At 37.2% G+C, this 22,816-nt stretch overlaps 1 protein-coding gene across 2 annotated transcripts; it reads left to right on the top strand.

Moving 5' to 3' along the window:
* The first annotated feature begins 7,225 nt into the window (after positions 1-7,225).
* LOC109108113 (YTH domain-containing family protein 2) lies at positions 7,226-18,699 on the top strand. Of its 2 annotated transcripts, XM_042742401.1 has the most exons (6): positions 7,226-7,433; positions 7,598-7,622; positions 9,287-9,366; positions 10,827-12,449; positions 14,402-14,464; positions 17,361-18,699. In XM_042742401.1, exons 1-6 carry the CDS (start codon positions 7,407-7,409, stop codon positions 17,382-17,384), a joined length of 1,842 nt encoding a protein of 613 aa, XP_042598335.1. In that variant the 5' UTR covers positions 7,226-7,406; the 3' UTR covers positions 17,385-18,699. The 2 variants fall into 2 exon arrangements, with proteins under 2 accessions (XP_042598335.1, XP_042598336.1); XM_042742402.1 differs by lacking the exon at positions 7,598-7,622.
* Positions 18,700-22,816: the final 4,117 nt, after the last annotated feature.

Below are 22,816 nucleotides of genomic sequence, written 5' to 3'. Positions count from 1 at the left end.
GACTGATGCCTAAAGCAATTACGTGATTGAATTGTAAACCACCTTTTTAGAATAAACATATGCAGTATAAATACTTTGCATAAATGCTTAGCACAACTTTAAGGCATGGCTGGCTGTAATTCTAAATCAGTTTACATTTGAAGTATTTTATAGTATTTCATATCAATAATAAAGCTATAATGTAATATTATTTATATATTTCAAATATACTTAATTTAAACATTTATATTAATCATAAGTTCCAAAATTTCCAAAAGGCTAAAAGAAAAATAATATTTTTTTAAAAAAATTGATACCAACTTGATTACAAAACATTGTGTAGTAACCTACAGTTAACTTGCTGTGCTGAAGAACATTGGCTTATTCTCAGGGTGGCACAGGGGTGTGAGGTATAGTCTGGACACCCAATCCATACCAGCACTTGAGCAAAGAGATTCCTCTCAAATCTAGCTCACATTATCACCTTCACTTAAACAAACACGAGGTCAGTCAAACACACACCTATTAATGTTGTCTCTGTCCCACTAGTTTACATTAATATTCCAAATCAAAACTGTTAATGCTCTCTTCAAGAAGGAACCTCCTCTAGATTGTGCTCTGTTAAATGTGTCAGATATTCTCCCAGATATTAAAATGTTCACATTGGACCTTGAGTGCCCGGAGTTTTCTGACAGACATTCTAGAAACGTTAAGAGAATCGTGTGGAATATTTGCAGAATTTCATCCAGCAGTGTTAAACAGAGAGGAATGTCTCTGAAGTGTTTGCTCAGGGCCGACCGAGGAGATGTGTGCCAGAACAATATGTCAGCTTCAATTGACCAATAAACTCTCTGTCTAATATAACTGGTTTCAGACCAACTGGTCCTGCAATGTAAAGTGTCAGAAATATCAGAGCTTTTAAATAATATGCAATTGCATTACTTTCAATTAACTTAAAAAATACTATATACAAAAAAATATATAAAATACTATTACTAATAAAAATATAAAAGTAGCCTTATACAATGAGATATTCATTATTTAAAAGCAGTTACTATGTATAATCACATATACATACTAAAGTAAGCACAGGATTTTCACTGTGCCTTATATGTACTAAAACATAAAAAATAAAAAATAAAACCTTTCAGAACTTTATGCAAATGCAATATAATGATTTGTTTAACACAGCCAATATAGTTGCACAATTATGGAGTACATTTACAGGAATGAGAGACACGGACACTTGAGACAAAGTTGGATCAAGCTCGGCACTGCTGTCATGAGTACATGAACTATTCCCTGCTGGAGGTCAGGAGGTCTGGGACCATTAACCTCTCATTTTACACGCATTTAAAAGACTTGTTATTTGAATGTATTCTGGAGTCATGGACATGCTGTTGCCCATCTAATGTCTGTCTTGGCTAAAGCACACTGTGAAACTTTACTCGAATTGGTGTGTTTTTTTTTTTTTTTTTGGGATACAGGGGGAATGATGCAATGCCACAGGGAAAGGGGTTGAGAGCTTCAGCATGACGGACAGCTGCTCCTGACGACACTCAGCACAGAGTTTAAAACAGACTCTGCACGATGACCACATGTAGGAGGAACCATTTATATTAATGGCCATGAGCGATTGCTCTCTCTCTCTCTCTTTTCTTTCAGAGTCTTCCCAGCAACACATATCACTCTCTCCTTCCTTTTTGGAACAGTAAGTCATTTGTCATTACTAAGAAAACAGGTTGTATGACTATATGCGTATGCGTGTGATGTCTTGCCCAGTCTGTATCACAATCTCTGAGCCCCAGTGTATGACCCCTGATGTAGAGCTCTGAGTGACCAAACTAGGGAACAGAGGAGAAGGACAGATGGCCCCCTCCTTCCCTTCACTCTCCTTCCAACTCCATTTCTCTTTATTTCTGTTTCATTCACTGTCCAGGCCCCTCTTCCTAAGACTGTGTGTTTGTGTGTGTCTGTATTTGTGGACAAGCAGAAAATAAATGCTGATTACATCATTGTTTGGTTTAGACCCTTCATGCTAGATCAAATCTCTCTCCGTTGTAAAACTGAACTAAACTCAGTCAGGTGATCACATGGGTTAAAATACCACGTAACACACTGCAGGATAGTTTCCTGTTCTGCCACATTTAAGTTGACTTGTACAACTTGTTTAAGTAGATATGAAATAATAATATGACATAAAAAATCTAGTAAAAATTCTAAAACAATTTAAAATCAAATATTTATATAATTTTGACCATTATTAAATTTTTTATATACTTTTAACATTTATTTTTACATTATGCTTTTATATATATTTTAACCCTTAAAATATTGATGTTGTGTGTAAAGAAATGAATGTTACACATCTTATCATTTGCATTGACACCAGTGTTGTTTTAATATCATTGAAATACTATTATAGTTTTATTCATATTTTAAATTAGTTTTTATTTTTAGATTTTCTGTTTTTCATTTTAAAGTTAGTTGAAGCTTAGCAATTTCGTTGTCTTTTATCATTTTTAAATATTTTTGAAATATGTCTACATAGACTTTTTTTTTTGTTTCAGTTTTAGTTGTTTATTTTAGTACAAGTTAAACTTAATGAAATTAAAAAATGTTGCCTTTTCAACAAATTATAATATTTTTTTTAATTTTTTACATTTATTTTATTTAAAGTAACACATTTTTAATACTTTTAGATTTAGTTACCTATAAATACCTATAAATAACTATAAATAATATGCAAGTACAAAACAAATAAAAAATTAATTCCTAAAAATAAATGCAAAACCCTCTCCTTACCACTTGCACACTTACCCATGTACATACTGGGTCAGATCCTGTGAGGGCCCTGAAACAACAGTCTGATTTTAGGGCTTGGCCTGGCTCATCACCAGTGGGGTCAGGGCTGGAGGTTATAGTGTTGTTTGTCTTCTTCAGCTATAGCTCCATGTGTGGCATACAGTTGCTGCATATGCGTGCACGCACACATATGTGTGCTGTCTGTTACCACAACAAAGGCCACAAGCAGTCTGATTCTACACTATAATCAGGGCTCTAGAATGTTGGTTTAACTTTAGCCCCAAAACTCTTAACTGTGTTACATGAGCTATGAGGAACTGAAGATGCTTGATTGTCATCTAAGATTATCTCAAGCTTAAATCTGCTTTCAGACTGAACCAGATCATCCCTGCATGTCCAATTACAGTATGTTCTATTTTTCCCTTGGCACATCTAATCACAATTAAACTATTGCAGTAAGACACATTTGGGGTTCAGCATGACTCCTTATGCAAGGCCATTCCTTGCTTTTGAAAGACCAGCATTGATTGTAAAACCATACGATCATTTTATTTGTTTTATTTCAGCATTTTATTTTAATAATTTATTTCATATTATTTTATTGTCTTAAATTTTTTATAACAAAGTGGAAAAGATTAATTATTGCCTTTAACACAAACCTTTTATTAACGTTTGATCATTTTAATATTTTAACTCAGAGGATTATATTATATTATATTATATTATATTATATTATATTATATTATATTATATTATATTATATTATATTATATTATATTATATTAGATTAGATTAGATTAGATTAGATTAGATTAGATTAGATTTTTTCATTGAACTGTGATATATATAATCGGGGGGAAAATGTTTTAATAATTTGATAAAATATAAATTTAAATATAAAAATTTTAATCTATATATATATATATATAATAACTATCAGGTTTTAAATTCTTAATTGTCCCCAACAAATGCACTGTCCTCTTCCCTCTTTCTCTCTCTCTCTCTCTCTCAGTAGCCTTTATCTCCATCAAACAGGGATACTTTCTCCTTGGGGCTGTTTATTAAAAGCTAACCCGTTCAGTATGGATAGTATGTGAACAAGCAGCATGGCTGAAGTAACTGACGGGTGCTACATTCCCTCTTTGGCAGCCTGGAGTGTCCCAGGGATGTAGACAAGCAGCTGATGTCATCCTCGGTGTGTATGTGTTTGTGTGTGTGTGTGTGTGTGTGTAAAGGGCTAACAGGAGATTGTCACCCTGCTGTTGAACATTCCTGTCCCACAAGCACAGGAGGGCACTACTGCCCCCAGAGAAAGAAAGAAAAAGGAGCAAGAGAGAGAGAAACTGAACCGATTGAAGGGGAGATGTGGTTACAACGCTGTTGTGTCACATGCTCCAACAGCGATAATTTACTCCGCTGGAGTCAGATGGTGTTGGTGGCTCAGAATGCCAGGAACGCAGATGAGTTCATTCTGCACGCTATAAGATGATCACACTCGCAATTCATGTTAAAGGGCAGTTCCACCAAATGTTTCAAGGCTCTCCAATACTTCATTGTGGCTTTTTGCTTCCCAGCAGGGACTGTATGAATTTACCTGAAAGACTTTCGGTTTTGTTTTTAAATATCTCTTTTATATTTCTAAAGCAATCTGTGGTCAGTTTTTCACATGTGATTGGATCAGTTCAGTATAAATATGTGTTATTTGGTCTGTTTAGGGAATTCTGTTTTACTGGTTCTACATGAGTGTGCTGCCGTACTGCTTTGAATTGTGGGAATACTTTCTTGTTGTGCCATTTCAGATTCAGAGTGATTTATTCAGTGATGACATCATAGAGTTCATAGCTATTTTTATTGGCCAGTAAACTGGCCGATCTGCCCTCAGTAACAGCAGCTAGCCAATCAGAGAGATTCTAGGGGAAAAATATGTTTTATGCTAGTAATCAACCAGGCTTCCACATGGAAAATCTATGTAAAATTATGTAAGAATATACAATTGACTTTAGCGTCAAGTGACTGTAATTGTAGACTCTATTTTTTCTGTAAAATAAAACCTGTCTCTATGCTAACAAGGTCATTGCCTTAACAACAACACAACTCGAAACAAATACTTTATCCAATCATTTTCAATCTCTTATTTCTCACAGGACCCTGGAACTGAGAGGACATTAACGTCACCCCTGTGCAATCAGATCAGCGCCATCCATTTCAAATATAAAAATCACCTGTCATTGACCTGTCACTTGCAGCAACGAGAGACAGAGCTGTTATGACATCATAGCCATGTGACAAATTGGAACTTTTACGTTGTCAACAAATTATGTAATAGGGAAGAACAAGTGTTACTGAAAAATTGTCAGAACATTGTGCCAGGAATCACAAATGTGAGACACAAGAAAGTGTTTGTTGTGAAACTAACAACTGCCTTTCATCCTTTTTTCATGGTCACTGAGTTTCAGTTGGGACCCACATTCATTTCTAGCAGGCTATAGAAAACCTGAGAGATTTTCCTTGCTTGCACAATATATGTCACCTATCTATAACAAAACTTCAGACATAGACATTTCACCTTTTCTACAGTTCTAAAAATAAAGATAAAAGAGTTTAAGTATAACTAATTTGGAACCAACACAACCAACCGCAACATTCAAAGTATACACATCAAATGCCATATTAAAACAAGACGAACCAGAGAGCTAATTACTTACTCTATAAGGAATTCATTAGACCACAAGCCCTTTCTCCATCAGAGTAATCTTAGAAGATCTGACACTGGGCTTTAAGAGCAAATAACAGGCCAAGGCCGAAGCTTGAAAGGTTATAGAGCACAGGTCTCACATCTCTTAATAAATTAAGAGGTGAGATAGAGCTACTAATGAGTTGTTTTGACACAGTCTGAGACCCACAAATTGGATCAATACACATTCAGTAAACGGTAAAGACACCATCTTAATTGGTCGTTCATTCATGTCACTCGTTGCAGGTTTTAGCAGGTTCATTTTGTGTGTGTGTGTGTGTGTGTGTGTTTGTTGTTGGCCTTGTGCATATGTTCATTATTATTAGTGATATATTTAGCATGATTTCAGAATAAGGTCTCACAAGTTACTGTTAACTATGCAATTAATGTAACAACAAGCAGTACATTTGATATTTAGGCTACTGAACTTGTTAATGTTAATAAAACACAACTGTTAATTTTTTTAGTTCATATTAGCTCAGGTCTATTAAATAACATTAACAGATACAACATTTTATTTTAATAATGTATTAGCAAATGGTGATTAATTAGATTAATAAAAGTATTTTTTTGTTGTTAGTTCATGTTAACTTATAGTTCACGAATGTTATTCGAATTATTTTCTTTAATTTTATTTCGCATTTTTATGTGCACACTTTTTAAACGCAACTGTGCATTATTTGCTAGATCATGTAATTGCTACTCGCCATCTGCATAACACTTCTCGCGCTCAAACATGACACACTATCAAAATGAGAATTAGCATAACTCAAATGTGAACACTTACAAATAAATAATGCATTTTTTGTTTACAAATGTAATGAAGTATGTCACTCTTGATAAAGAAAAAATGAAGTAGTAGCATGTAGCCTGTTTGGTCCACGTCTACCATGACTCATATTAGGCTTTGCTGCATAATCATGAGGACATCTAGTGGCGTAAACACAGAACACCAATACAATTTAAACTCGTTATATCAACACAAAATTATTTATCATTTTCTTTATTCTCTTCAACAGCCCAAAACATATCATTCCTTAGAAGGAACTTTGTTTTGTTCCCAACAGAAAGGAAAGTTAGCGCAGTATGAGATGCTTACACGAGAATGTCATTTTGATATTTTATATTGATATAGACATTTTTTTTAAATGTTAATGATAACATATCAAGCTTTGCAATTTCAGCCTGATTTTTTTTTTTAAACAAATAAACAAGCTAATACCACATAATTTTTAAAATCTACCCAATAAATCCAGATGATTTTTGGAGCTGTTTTTCTCGTCATTCATGGTGTTTCTTTCAGGATGATTTTAGGAATTGGCTTTTGTAAGTTAAAAGGACATTACAGCAACTGCCAATAATAACAACAACAACAACTAACAGGGGAATTAGCATTTTTATATATTTTACATATTATATATAATATGTTTGTATATAGAAGGAATAACTTATTTTACGCATAACACCGCTGCCAGGCTACCTAAAACTTTTATAAATATTAGATATTAATGTTCGGGATATAAAAATGTATTGTAATAAAAGGAATAACTCTTTTTTTTTATGCGTAGCACCAGAGTAAAGAACGAGCACTACTACTACAACAAATGTGTAAATGTCTACATCCGCAGATCACACACACACACATCCTCCTCCTCCTCCCAGCCGTGGAGTGGCGCTGTTCCGCCGGAGATAAACGTGCGTTGGCCGCTCGGCCATGTTGAAGTGTGGAGGAACTGCAGCCCGCCATTGTATGTCTGATCTGCAGCTGTAGCGAGAGAGAGAGATAGAGAGAGACGGGCGCAAAGACTTTAAAAACACACACATTTCCCGTTGACTTTAACCCGCAAACAAACGCGCAGTCTAACACACAGGCTCCGGGGAGAGAGAAATGTCAGCCAGCAGCCTTCTGGAGCAGGTAAACAGCGGCACTTTGTGAACATTGAGCAGAAGTGGCGTCGAGGCGGGTTTTTTTCTCTCTCGCAGCGCGAGTTCAGGCCTGAGCTTCATATAAACCTTCGTTTATTCTCCCTCTTTCCTCTCCAAACTCACTCCTTCATGAATCACCTGGACCCAATCCAGAGACCGAAAGGCCAAGCAAACAAAGGTAGGTGAAGTGCCGCTCTGCCGTTTTTGTGCTGTAATAAGAGTCTCGCTCAGGTGCTGCTGTTAGCAGGCCGAGTCTTCCTACCGATTCCGCTAATAATTCAACCACTTAAACCTGCTTAAAACAATCGCACGTGGAATGAAAAGAGAAATGGGTCTTACAGACGAGAATCTGGTTGGTTTTAGTGTCTCACATGTGTAAGGGGAGCTTGTGTTTGGAGCCCACGCTAGTTAGCCGCCTAGCACAGTAGTGAGGCCGAACACAGCTAACCGCGTGACACACTCAAGCACCTGAACACCACCTACACTCTGCGCGAACGTTGTTTTTAGGTGTTTTCTTCGAATTCAGTGCTGTAGATGTCTCATGTGTACTAAGAATCATCATTTCTTTCGGTGGTCAAGAGGCAGGGGTTTAAGCATGCTGCCAAGAGGAACCTGTTGAGGGGATTTTCAGCACCACACTCAGGGTATCAACCTTTCACAATCCAGTTGCGTGTTGAATCACTGCGTATGACCACGTGGATATGATGTGAGAGCTTTTAGTCTTTTATTTTAGTCCGTTTTCAATTTAGAAGTGCGTTACTGACATTGTTTTGCATACATTATTAAAGAAAGATACCGTAGAAGACGCGCAGTGATAGAAAAGATGGGGAAATAATAAAACCAGTACAGGCAAGTATGAGATGAATTACTATATATTGTGTAAGTTAAGTTTAATAGACTTTAAGACATAAAAGACTTGATTGTTGGGCAGACAGTGAATTAACTACTATGGGGATCCGATCACTGGCTGATTTCTGATGTTCAAATAAATTAGGCTGTGATAACTGAACATCTGACACTTTAGTAAAACAAGTGTTTGAGTCTTTCTGATGTTTGAGGATTTGTCTTTTTTGTATCTCTGACTGAAAATAGATCGTCAGGTTGTACTGTGTAACATGAGATACTTTGTGTTTGTTGAGCTGTTTCTTTAAAGTTTGATGACAGTCAATGCTTTATCCACATGTTGATTTCAGCAGCAGGTGCATTGATCTGAGCGTGTGTTCCAATCATGTTGAAAAGATGATATATACAAGTTGAAAGCATGTGGATGTCAGCGAAGTCATAATCATGAGTGGGGAAACAACGGGTTTTCTGTGAACCTCAAGTTTCAGCAAGTGTCAGTAAGGAATTGTGGTGGACAGTGGGTACAGTCTGTTAATTTGTTAATGTAAATCCTTTATTTACAATAAGTTGCATGTGCAAAATGTGATTAGTATTGTACAATATTGTAATTTTAATTGTAATATATGAGAATTCAGTTTATAGCACCTTTCAAAATTGGGGGAAAAAAATCATAAAATGCAAATACACACCTGATGCACATTCTATTTATCATTTTGTAGAAATAGTTTAAAATTTGCTTTATTTTGAAATTTTTTTTACATCCATCTTGCTCCAACCAAATGGATTTGATGTTGTAATTAGGACTTCCCAACTTGTAAATACAAATGTTCCTGGCGTACATGAAGGCACCATGACTTTTAGTTTTGTGCCTTGGAAAGCACCCATAAGCTGAAAAATACCCAGATAAAACGTTCACCTTTGACCTGATATCACATTCATTACATCCTTTTCATCAGATGGCTGTATGTTCTCTAACTGTCTGTATCTTTTGCTTTCCAGTGCAAAACGGAGCTGTTACCCAAAAGGATACTTTGAACGATGATGAGTTCGAGCCTTACCTGAACGCTCAGCCTAGACAGGTAGGTCTTATTTCAGAGCTGAACAAAAGAAGGAACCCATAGAGACAAAGAGCAGGGCAATTGTTTTTGTTGCCTATTCTCTTGAGGATTCATTATGGCCCGTAATTGCATCCTGGTCTCTAGGCTTTGTTTTCATATTAGGGTGTCACTATGGCACTCTACGCTGCAGCCGAAGACTGTATGAAAGTTGTTTAAAGAGATGTGTGGACTTAGTTAAGTCATCCGTCATACATATTGACATATGACACAGGCAGATATTTGGCTGCTGTCTAAATTGTATTGCATGTTGATGAGTCATAGGAAATCATGCAAAACGCAGCGCAGCTGTTCACCAGGAAGTGATGAAAGGTGATTAAGGGATAAAATAATTAGCAATAATTGCGTTTGCGCTCCTGTGCAGACATTTTATAATGAAATTATTCAAATTAAAAATTCTCCAATTTGTCAGTCCTAGCGCTAATATGCCGAAATAACGGGTGTTCTGGCAAAGGATTTCTTGTGAGGAAAATGGGACACAGATGAATAAAGGGTTTAGTATTCACCCTGTCAAAGGAATGCTGGGATCTTTTGTGGGGAATCTGTGCCACTGTTGCCCTCACAAAGCTTGATTGCTGGTGTTGAAAATATGAGCAGGCTATGCGCCTTGAGGGGGAGCAGTCCATGACCAGTCCCAAATGGTCTTCCCAGTACTCAGCATGTCAGAGGAGGTCTTTTAGTACAAAGTTTCAGTGCGCTTGAGGTTATGGTGAGCAGGGCTGAACAATAAAGGTCTACTGGTCTGAGGTCACTGTGAGAGTTCAAGGATTTAAGAGGGATGTTTTGGTTTTTGTATTTGATCAAAAATACAGTGAAGGGGGTTAATATTTTATTGCAATTTAAAATAAGTAAAATGATTTATGTACTTTAAATTGTAATTTATTACTTTGAAGGCAGTGCTGAATTTTCAGGAGCCATTACTCTAATCTTCATTGTCATATGGTCCTTCAGAAATCCTTCTAATATGCTGATTTATTGCACATGAGACTTTTATCTATGCTGAAAATGTATTTTTCAGCATTTATTTTATTACTACATTTTAAGTTCAAATGAACAGCATTTATTAAATATATAAATTTGTGACATGATTTAGCATTTACACTGTATTGGCCAGTGAAATTTTGGCAATGCAGTTAATAATCTGAACTTCATGCAAAAGAAAAACTTGTTGTTAACCTCACTTTATTTTATTCAACTTCATTTTCTTTCAAACCAGCAGTAATGACAAGGGAGAGTAGAGAATATTTAATGGCAATACAGATAATTGAAATGGTGCTGCTTTTACCCTAATGTTGCACTTAAACTTGTAAATATTTTACCCCCCACATGTATTTACCTTTTACTTGTTTTACTCGTTTACTTGCTTTTATCAGCCTGTGCAACTGACTGTGCTTAATAGGAATACGTTGTTCTTGTTTTTGCAGAGCAATGCCTATACGGCCATGTCCGACTCCTACATGCCCAGTTACTACAGCCCCTCGATAGGCTTTACCTATTCACTGAACGAAGCGGCATGGTCTACAGGCGGTGACCCCCCGATGCCTTACCTGGCCTCTTATGGACAGCTTAGCAATGGGGAGCACCACTTTCTCCCAGATGCCATGTTCGGCCAGTCTGGAGCACTGGGGAGCAACCCTTTCCTGGGACAGCACGGCTTCAACTTCTTCCCCAGTGGGATTGACTTCCCTGCCTGGGGGAACAGCAGCTCTCAGGGACAGTCCACACAGAGCTCAGGTTACAGCAGCAGTTATGCCTATGCTCCTAGCACGCTAGGAGGTGCTATGATCGACGGACAGTCTCCCTTTGCAGCCAACGAGCCACTCAACAAGGCCGTGGGCATGAATAGCTTGGATCAGGGCATGGCGGGGCTTAAGATTGGGGCTGGGGACATGGCACCCAAAGTCGTTGGTTCTGGACTTCCTGGAGGGCCATTGAGTCAGGTGTCTGCAGCTCCCACCATGGCTTCCGCCTCCATGGCTCCTGCGAAAACCGCGTCTTGGGCGGACATTGCCAGCAAGCCAGCCAAGCCGCAGCCTAAGCTGAAAACTAAGGGGGGACTTGGCGGGACGAGTCTGCCGCCACCTCCCATCAAACATAACATGGATATTGGGACTTGGGACAACAAGGGGACTATGCCTAAACCAGCAGCCCCACAGCAGACTTCCCTGCCCACTAATGGACAGCCTCCCAATCAGTCGTCTCCTCAACCAGGTGCTACTGCCGGCGGGGTGCCGCAGCTGCCCCTCAGCAACGGACAGCTAGTGCCTCCCACCGGTCAACTCGGCCAGCACCCTCTTTCTCCATGTGGCCAGCCTGGTGCTGTCCCACCTCCACTCTCCCAAGGCCCTCCTGCTCCCCAACCCTCCCAGCCGACCCGCTGGGTGCCTCCGCGTAACCGTGCCAATGGCTTTGGGGACGCAGCAGGCGGACCTGGCCAATCCCCTCCCAATTCAGGAATGGGTGGTGTTGCGGTGCCATCAGAGCCCCACCCAGTTCTGGAGAAACTGCGCATGGTGAACAACTACAATCCCAAGGACTTTGACTGGAACCCTAAGCACGGTCGTGTCTTCATCATCAAGAGCTACTCTGAGGACGACATCCATCGCTCCATTAAGTACAATATCTGGTGCAGCACAGAACATGGCAATAAGCGTCTGGACGCTGCTTACCGTTCACTGGCCAACAAAGGGCCGCTCTACCTGCTCTTCAGCGTGAATGGTAGCGGGCACTTCTGCGGCGTAGCCGAGATGCGCTCGCCCGTGGACTACAACACTTGTGCGGGCGTGTGGTCACAGGACAAGTGGAAGGGCCGCTTCGATGTGCGCTGGATCTTTGTGAAGGACGTTCCCAACAGCCAACTGAGGCACATTCGTCTGGAAAACAACGAGAATAAGCCGGTGACCAACTCCCGAGACACACAGGAGGTTCCGCTGGACAAGGCGCGTCAGGTTTTGAAGATCATCGCAAGTTACAAGCACACCACCTCCATTTTTGACGACTTTTCACACTACGAGAAACGTCAGGAAGAGGAGGAGAGTGTAAAAAAGGTAATCTGCCATGGCGTAGCTCCATCAGGAATATACATTTTTATCCAATTCTTCACAGAGTTCATTTGCTGATGTCAGATTTGAAATGTTAGAACCACTGTTGTTCAATATTTTGTTCTTTTGATATTATGAATTTATTTATGCTCTTGGAATTGTTTACTTTGAGTTTATCCAATTCAAGAGCATAGTAAAATTGTCACATACCCATTTACATAAGGATATGACGAATGAAAAAAAATGTTGTTTGGAAAATGCAGCTTTAAATGTTGCATATTGTTTGTACTGGTAATGGAAATGCAGGTTTTGTGGTAGTATGCATAAGTTGTTTCCCCATCATTTTAAAAGGATGGTTCACATGAAAAATTTAATTTTCTTCATTTACTCACTGTCATGTCACTCCAAACCTATGTGAATTTCTGTTGAACAAAAGGGTTTTTTTTTTTTAATTTATTTTTTTATTTATTTTTATTGTATGGACAAAATAGGTGAACCAATTCTTGAAAAAAGTTTAAGAGAATTGAAACTCTCAGCTAAGTTGTTTATTTATCAGTAGGGTAACATCTGCAAATTTGAGTCCATATAACCTGTTTTTGGTTTGACCAGAATGTTAGTGTCGAATGACATGCATGGGGTTAAAACCACCTTGAAAACTTCTACCACAGGTGTGCTGGGGGTTTTGTTTTACTGTTCATCACTGCAAGAGAACATCTGTGTTTAAGGTTGTTGCTTTTTTTTCTTCAGCCACATCAGTTCTCAAGTTACTTGAGCAACATTTTGATGTTGCATGTCCATATTTTCAGATTTGACCAAACATCTGCACACAAGCCCCCCCCCCCCCCCCCCCAAGCCAAATAGTGTGAACATTTTTAAAATGCTACATAAAAGGAGCATGCTTTGTGATCACCTTTATTTTGCATTTTTTATATATATAATTTTGTGTTTTTATGCTGTCTGTCTCTTTGCTGTGTCTTTATAGTTTGTGTGTGTATATTTGGCTTGGGGTCACATGGTGTGCAATGCACAATAAGCATATAAAGTGTACTCGTTTAGTGTGGTGAACAGCATTTACAGAGTCTGACAGCACATAATTATCTGTTGAATCAAATGAAAGCCCAGCCCAGATATCCACCATTCTGCTTTGTATAGTGTGGACACTAATGGTTTTTCTGCCATGTGATTGTGTGGTGCTGTTGTAGCAGAAGAGAGGTATTTTTAGAGAATTCATTTTTTTTTTACCGTGGTTATGTGGACAACGTGAATTATGGCTGTAAAGCTCCAGAATAGAGAGTTCATATTACAGTTCTTTCTGTATACGTGGGCTGACATCATCAGTTTAGAGCACTGAATGTTTTTAGCAGGACAGTTCTTCTGTTTGAATAAGATGTAATTGCTTTATTGTGAAGCATTGTTTACAGAAATAATACTTCATAAAAAGAGCACCTTGAAGCAAAATTGTTCAATTACATCTTTGTTTACTTTGTCCTTGCTAACAAGTGCTGGCACTGTGGTTTCCTCCACATGTCCCTACACTGAATACAGACTTGTTTAAGATTGGCTTGGAAAACCAGATTTTTCATTGTTGTTTTTAGTGTGGAACAACTGTCAGAATGAAAGAGCACTGTTTCAGAGTTTGCATCCCTCAGTGTCCAGTAAATCTTAGTGGATGTCAATTAGAAATTTTGATTTTATTAACATGTTGCACAACTAGTCGTAATATGACTGGAGAAACCTAGAAAAGAAAACTTGGAAATAATTGTATAATTTCCAGGCCAAAAAAAAATCTGGGAGATTCTGTAGTGGATATAGATGTCTGGATGTTCTGGTTATGCTTGTCTTGAAAAAATGTCATTACTTATTAATATACTAATATTGTCATTCTATGTAATTTGAATTTAAAAAAGTGCTGGTATTTCAAGAGGATTTGATTAAAATGGTATTTCTCTTTTGCGCAGGTGGAGGTTCAGGGGAGTGACCCATACTCCAGTAACTCCAGTCGGAGCCACTACAGAATGCAGGTGATACATCTTGCAGATTCAATCCTTGTTCATATCAACCTCTTTTAGGGATGCTCATTTCAATCGGTTAACTGTTAACCGACCGTAAGAATTTTGACTGATTAATACAATCAGTTAAACAGTTTAAAAAGTCATTTTATTTATTTTCAGTAATTTATCAAAATATTTAAAAAAGGTTTGCTGCTAGTTTAAAATACGCTATGCATATAAAAAAAATGTTTCTGTTTTTTAGAGGGAAAAAAAAGCAAGTTGCGTATGTTGCATTGTATTTCATTAAGAAATAGGCCTAATGCCAATGCAAAATGTTTACAAACATTATAATAAACTCTGTAAACATAGCTAGGCTGTTTTAGTTCTCTTCACTCCACAACAAATCCTTTCAATTTAACAGAAGCCTATTTAGAAAAGTGAGTGAAGTGACCAAAGTGCGCACACACACACACACACACACACACACACACACATATTGAGCAGTGGGCAGCCATTTATGCTGTGTCGCCCGGGGAGCAGTTGGGGGTTTGGTGCCATGCTCAAGGGCACCTCAGTTGTGGTATTGCCGGCCCAAGACTCGAACCCACAACCTTAGGGTTAGGAGTCAAACTCTCTAACCATTAGGCCACGACAAGAATTTAAAATATAAGAAGCTGTAGCTATATAAAAACGACAAGCCGAAATGAATTCATTTAGGCTAAAATGAAACTGAAACCAATGTTGGGTCTCTCATTCGACACAAATTCAAATGTTTCCGTATTCGCAATGTATTTGAATGCCAAAATATTACGTACAGTGTTTTGCATAACATCACAGTGGTAAGATGAAAATGCTTAAAGGGTTACTCCATCCTAAAATGAAAATTTTGTCATTAATCACTTACCCCCATGTCGTTCCAAACCCGTAAAAGCTTCGTTTGTCATCGAAACACAATTTAAGATATTTTGGATGAAAACAGGGAGGCTTGAGACCGTCCCATAGACTGCCAAATAAATAAGTGTCGAGGTCCAGGAAAGTATGAAAATCGTAACCGTAACGTTATGAACTGACGAGAATACTTTTTGTACACGAAGAAAACAAAAATGACTTTAATCAACAATTCCTCTTCTCTGTGTCTCTCCAAATCAGCGTAGCACCATTTTGGCAATTCTGAGCTGTACGCAGATGGTGTATGCTATGCTGATGCATTGTTTGCTTTCAAACCAAATCGTAAAAAACGTATCATTGTGGAGCGGCAGCTACAGAGAAATATATATATATATATATATATATATATATATATATATATATATATATATATATATATATATATATATATATATATATATATATATATATATATATATATATATATATATATATATATATATATAAAAAATATAAAATTTATATTTTATATATATATATATAATTTATATTTTAGGGAGGCATGATAAATATCGGCACGATTTAATGCGCATCTCATCAGTAAAGCCAGTTCTGTAATCAGCAGTAAATCTCTACACGTGCGTGCTTTCACGTGGAGCAGCATTAACTACACAGAGCCGTTGTTCAATGACAAGCTGCGCAAAACCACGATCATATTTTACGCATGTTTTTCACAGCTTGTCAGTGAGCGACGTCTCTGAGCACACACGTGTAGAGATTTACTGCTGATTACAGATCTGGCTTTACTGAAGAGATGCGCATTAAATATTGTGCTGATATTTATCGTTCATCCCTAATGTGTGTGTGTGTGTGTGTGTGTGTGTGTGTGTGTGTTTCTCCGCTCACAGAAGTGCTGCAGGTGCCTGATATGTTGACCATGTGAATCCTCATGTTTTGTTGTCTGCTACTTTTTGCCCATTTAAAACTAATCCATGCAAAACAAATGTTAGTATTTTTAACGGGTCACATACACTTATCCTTTCTAATTTAATTAAATTCTCATTTAAAATAAACTTGTCTGTTAACGGTTAATAATCGGTTAACGAGCGTCGGTTGTACGTTAGGAAAAATAACCGAAATTAACATCCCTAACCTCTCTACTATCTGTCGGCATGCTTGTAAATTACAGTATCTGTCAGCTTGTAAATAATGGGTTTAATTTCTGTTAGTTTCATCAAGCCCAGCCATTAGGCATGTTAAAGCACCTTAAAGTTGAACAGACTTGTCAGTAAGCACATTTAAACAATGTTGTTAAAACATTGTTAAATTTAATGTTATACATTTTTCTTACAAGGGTGTGAGTGTAATAGAGATTTATTTGGAATTTAATTTGATTAATAACTTACTGACCATGTAACAGTAGTATTAAACAGTTTGTTTTGTTATTACTTATTATTCATGTTAGATTTGTTAGGAACACATTACATTTTAAAATGTATTATAATAGAAAAAATAATTTAAATTGTAGTAATATTTCATGATGCATGTTTGATCAAATAAATGGAGATCAAGTAATTGTTACCTCCAACTTTTGAGGTGTATTTTTAAAAAAAAAATGGTGTTGAATTTTTGATAAATTTATTGGTCATTTATTTATTTATTTATTTATTGATTTATTTATTTAGGGGCTGCACAGTAAATCGCATGAGATTGTCATGCGCATCTCGTCAGTAAAGCCGGTTCTGTGATTAGTAGTAAATCTCCAGCACTTGCTTTCAGATGGAGCGGCATTTAATTCACACAGCCGTAATTCACTGACAAGCTGCGCAATATGGCGTTAATAACCGAAGGAGATTAATCTGCGATTATGAACGCGATATTGCGTAGCTTGTCCATGAACAATATAATATGAATATTTTTTTTTTTCCCAAGAAATGTCTTTAAGATAGTTTTAAGACCCAGTCTTTACAGAATTTGCATTCAAAATGTCCTCCCAGCATGCATTGTTTACAGTTGTTTTATTCATTCTCTTTTCCAGGATCGCCAAGGACGTGTGAAGTAACAAGCACTGCTTTGGGCAAAAGACTGACAGGCCCTGTTTCTCTCCCCAATCTTACAACCAGATATTTTCAGAAATTATTTTGGGGAAAGATTTAACCAAGGATTCAAAAAGAGGAAAAAAGAAACTAAATGAAGACTCTTCTTTGATTTCTGTTGACCTAAAAGACTTACTTCGAACTTGTAGTAAAAGAAATGACACGATTATTCTTAGGACTACAACTTAATTCTATAGGATTCTAATAGTGAACCCAGTACTTCTCACTTTTTGTTTTTTTGGGGTCCCGTTTTTGTTCAACTGCCTCTTTTTCTCCTAAATTGTTTTTTAGAAAAAAACATCTGTTTTTACAGTCCAAACACATGGCTTTGCTTCTCTCTTACTACAATATTGATTTTTTTTTTTTTTTTTTTTTTTTTTTTTATAATTGGGTTCTAGTGCCCCGGACCCTGTATAGGCAGATTCCCCCCTCATCTCTCTGTTAACCCCCGAACTTCTCTTTATTGGAGCTGAAACCATCCAGTCAGAACGTGAAATGATCGTCTCCTCCTCAGTGGATATTCCATTGTTGGTTAATTGGCCACTAGTCAGTACAAGTCTCATTACCTTCTGAGGGGAAAAACAAAAAGTTTACCAAGTTTCAACCAAGATTAATAAAATGGGGGGAAAAAATGTAATTCAAAAAAATCTAATGAATGTTCAGGAATGTCCTGAGTTTTTTTTTTTTTTTTTTTTTTTTTTTTTTTTTTTTTTTTTTTTCTGTTCCTGTTTTGTTTTTTTATTGTATTGGTAAAAGAGGGTGTTTGGCAGGGAACGGTAAACAGAGAAACCGGTTTGAGTTAAGGCTTTTGCTCATTGGATCAGTTTTATAGTGTACAAAAGGGGGCTGTGTTTGAGAGTTGTCTGCTTATTTTCCATTTACTTTTTCTTCTGCAAGTTAAAGAAAAATTGTTGCTATTGGGCTGCTCTCCTCCCATCATTTTTTTTTTTTTCGTTCTTGTCTTTCTCTTCCGTTTCTTAAGTCTGCATTGAGGTGGACCTTGCACCCTCTTTCTCATAATCAGTTCATTAAAAATAAATGTGGTATACTCGGCTGAACTTGTGTGTTGCATTTTCCCCTTGTTTGACTACATACTTCGTCATGCACTAACCTGTGTCCCAAACTGCCTGGTCCCCCTCCACCCAACACCCACACTCCTCTCCTACACTAGCTGCCTGCACACTTCACCCCTTCTTCTTCTTTGTTCATGTCGGTGCATTAAAACGACTCCTGCAAAACTGCTGGCATTTAGCAGTGTCAGAATAAAGATGCTGCACAAAGCTTCAAGTGTGTTTGCTGTCTGAAGAAGTGAATCCACAGTATGACCAACAATTTGGTTGGTCTGTTCTTATTGGTACTTCGTGTTTTACCTGCATCCATGGTTTAATTGGCACAAACACAATATGCCTTTCTTGTGAGGAAGCCATCTGAGTGTAAATCCACCTTTTATATTGAATCAGTAGTTGGGTTAAGTGTTTATTTCACTCATACTTATTTCAATTAAATCTTTAATTACCCCATGAAACTTGAGCCAGGTCAAAGAAAAAAAATGCCATGGCCTCTGGAGATGTGACTTCTCACAAGCTGACATGGTTTCTGGTTCTCTGGATTGACCAGCTTTTCTTTCATCGAGTCACCTTGGGCTTGCATGAAACGGTTTCATTATTTACAACGCTGAAATTAGAACTGATGTGTGAGTGATCGTGTGATTTTCTCGTTTACTTCTCAGAAGCACTTTCTTAATCAGCCTCTCGGTGGCGCTGTTCCCACATCGATCCTGACTGTGGATACAAGGTTTTGCCTTGAGGAGTGTGAAAGCAATACTTGTATGTGTAAGGAAATCGCTAAAATTCTTGCATAATCATCGTTTGAAAATAGAGTAACTTTACATTTATCAAAGTTGCATGTCAGTATCCTAAAATCACAATGGGCTTTCTTCAATACTCTTCGACAGAAAGACAGTTTTAATCCTAAAATGGCGGCAGTATGTTGATATGAACGTGTTTGTTCAACAGAGGGCGATAAAACGTCATTTTTTCGACTCCCAAAGCTGATGTAAACGACCCGTTTGATTGAATGAAAAGAATAAGAACTCGCATCAATGAAACTGATTGGTTTAATGAGATTTTTAAAACGATGTACTTTTTCCCCATTAATTTGTGACTATGTTTCACAACAAAAGATAAATCCAAATTAATTTACGTAGCTATAACCCTTTAAAGGCTTAGCTCACTCAAAAAAGAAAATTTTCATTTTCCCACCCTTGTGTCACTACAAAACTATATGACGTTCTTTCTTCTGTGAAACAAAAATATATATTTTGAGAAATGTCCCACAATTTTTTTTTTTTTTTTTTTTTATCATTCCACAGAAGAAAGGAAGTCATGCAGTATTGAAATGAAACAAGTGAGAGTAAATGAAGATAGAATTTTCTTTTGGCTGAACAATTCCTTTACAAATCCTCCTTTAAAACAATTGACCGAATATATTCACTTGATCAGAACAGATATGTGAGTTTAATCTTACATAGTGTGGTAAAGAAAGAATTTTTTATTTTTTTGACCTTAAAGAGACACAAAGAATATGGTGGTGGCCTACACCTAAAAGAATCAAACATGGCTTGTAGATTTTGACACCACCCTTGTTTATTTCAGTGTGCACAACATTAAGCCTTTCACTTTATTTTATGAGGTAAAATGAACAGAGGCATTTCACACCGAGCATATGCAGTTTTACATTTTACTATCCAACGGTTTTGAGCTTGGGTAATTTGTCAGAGGCCACTGTGTCAGTGAGGTCACAGCCATCAATCAATTAAACCTTTTAATTGATGAGTGCAGCAGAGCTTTACCTCCTTAAGTGCTAAGACCAAGTGTTTACAAGAAACCTTATATGTTCCTTAATCAGTTCTTGTTTGATGTGTGTATGGCCATAGTGTGTGTGTATGTATTTGTGTACATTTTAGAGCATAAGAGATATTAACCTGTGTGTGTGTGTATTGTGGATGTTGACAGTGTGTTTTTACGTATGAGGGGGAAATAAGATGCAGCACATGGCTCAGTCTCCCGTCTGTCTATATATCATGCCGCCTGAGGGGCCCTTCTCTGACCTCTGCCTCTCTCTCCCCAGAGACCCTAAAACCTCTCGGGATCCCCAGACAACATGAAGGTGGGGAGGGGAACGGCACGTGTCTCTGAGACCGTTGATGTGGTGTGTGTTTAAGACAGATGCAGTCTAGTCTGTCCATGTGTCTACTGTCATTCTTCTCTGAAAATAGAGCAAACCAAATAGTGCACATGCCTGCAGATGTTTACATTATGGTTTACTTTTTTGCTGTTAAAACTGTAGGGTGCCTTAGAAGAAAACCAGAACCTCATAAAAATGTTTGGGAAAATTCTTATTAAACCATTTCACTTTAGCATGAAAAGGCCTAATATATAGGTTTATTTTGCCTACTTTAAGATCAATCGCTATAACAGTGCAGGCCACAGGAAAGTCTGCAGCGATTTTCAGGCTTTTAGATCATATCCGTGTGGCCGGTGATATCAGGCTGCAGCTGAATAACAAAGAGATGCAGGCCTGAACTCAATCAGTTGCGGGTTTAAGAGCAATAGATGTTGTGAATTTCCGATTTAGGTTCTTCTTGTACCTCAGACAGTATTATCGCTTTTTATCATGCTGCCGTTGAGGTCCGGATTGTGTGCGGGGTGAGGGGCTCCGTTTATCAGTGTGTTGACAGTCGAGCAGCCGCGTGCGTTCAGCGCATTATCAAGAGCGCGCGCGTGTATTTTTGCCATTAGTAACGCCTGGCCATGTCTGCAAAAGATGCAATTTACATAATAAAATCATTTATGTACTACACCGAGGGACCGATTTATTTCAAACGAATATGTATATATGGAGGTCGAACGAAAATATGAAAGGGTCCATTTAAATGTCCTTTCAGTCGAATAAAATGTGTTTAACACAAGTTAAAAATAAAACGGATAAATAGCACGAATTTAATTAAAATAAAAACAAAGAAATACAATCTGAATTTAAGCTAATTTATTATATAGCCTACTTATGCAAAATCTTGCGCATTTAATGATGTCTAATTTTCTAGATTTAAATGATCCATCTCTTTATAAGCATTGGCTATTTGTTTATATAACAAAGGAAACATTCAAATTTATTTTATTCAAAACATTCATTAATTGTAATTTGCTCTTAATTTTTTAAATGATGTTAAGGTGTTTTCCATTTGCTAAACTTTACGCGTATTTTTCATCTCTCTCTCTCTCTCTCTCTCTCTCTCTCTCTCTCTGTAGAGGATTTTGAAAGACTATAGGCCTAAATAATAATTAAAATAATAATAATAAAATTCACATTATTTGTCCATATGTTTTTCCAGAGACAGAATATTAGACACACTGAAATTTTAGGCTATTTGTTGAAACGTTTTTAATTCAAATGCTACTCATTTTATAATAATCCATTATTCTTTTATACAAAATAAAATTATTATAAAAAATTATTTTACTTATTCGTGACCGTTATGGGTTTGTGGAATGCAATAGTGTAACACGTAACCTCAACATGGTTAAAGTCCAAGGTAACGTGCCTCTCAGTCACGCTTCAATTTTAAAATATTTTTTAATCATGGAAAAATGCTATGCTGTTCTGCAAAATTGTCCTTCGTAGTGATCGCCTATTCGTTCTCGATTTGAAGTCGTCATAAGGACAAATGTGGACAAGTGTGGAAAAAATAAATACGTCTCAAAGGTTTGTAAATTGCAACACCAAAAATACTCTGTATAAATGTATATAAGCTTAAAATGCAACACCAGCAACGTCTTATGCAGTCTGAATGACTGTCAGAGTGATTAATATTTGCTTTTATTGTCTTCACAGTTGTGTGTTCCGTCGACGGAAATCTAGCCTGAGGGGCAGCGCCTCATCCCAGACCCTGTTTGCCTTTCTTTTGTGAGGAAAATTCATCATTAGTCATAAATAAATATGTAAACTTTGACCCCTCTAAACATCTGCGCCACGTGCCTAGAGCAGATAGGTGATTTATTACTGCCAGTTTGAAGGAACATGATTTGAATGGAAGGAACATGACGTTGCTTATCTAGGGTATTAGGTCAATCTTAACAAGGGTATTATTATTATTAAGGTTTGTTACAACCTGCTACTGCCCATTTTAAACAGGAGAAGAGCACAAACATCAACACATAAGGGCTTAGGCGGTAGCAGTTTGTAACAAACCTTAATAATACCCTAGTTAAGATTTTCTTAGCTTGAGTGGTTTGTTGCAACGGCCCCTGATCTTACTCTACATTCACTGCGTCAAAGGTTTGGGCAATGGTGTCAAAAAATGACAGATTTGTGAAATATTATAGTATTTTTTTTTTTT

Source organism: Cyprinus carpio, chromosome B17 (genome assembly GCF_018340385.1).
Source record: "Cyprinus carpio isolate SPL01 chromosome B17, ASM1834038v1, whole genome shotgun sequence".
NCBI classification, from domain to species: domain Eukaryota; kingdom Metazoa; phylum Chordata; class Actinopteri; order Cypriniformes; family Cyprinidae; genus Cyprinus; species Cyprinus carpio.
Note: the sequence above shows the minus strand (reverse complement) of the source record. Positions and strands in the feature narration are given on the sequence as shown.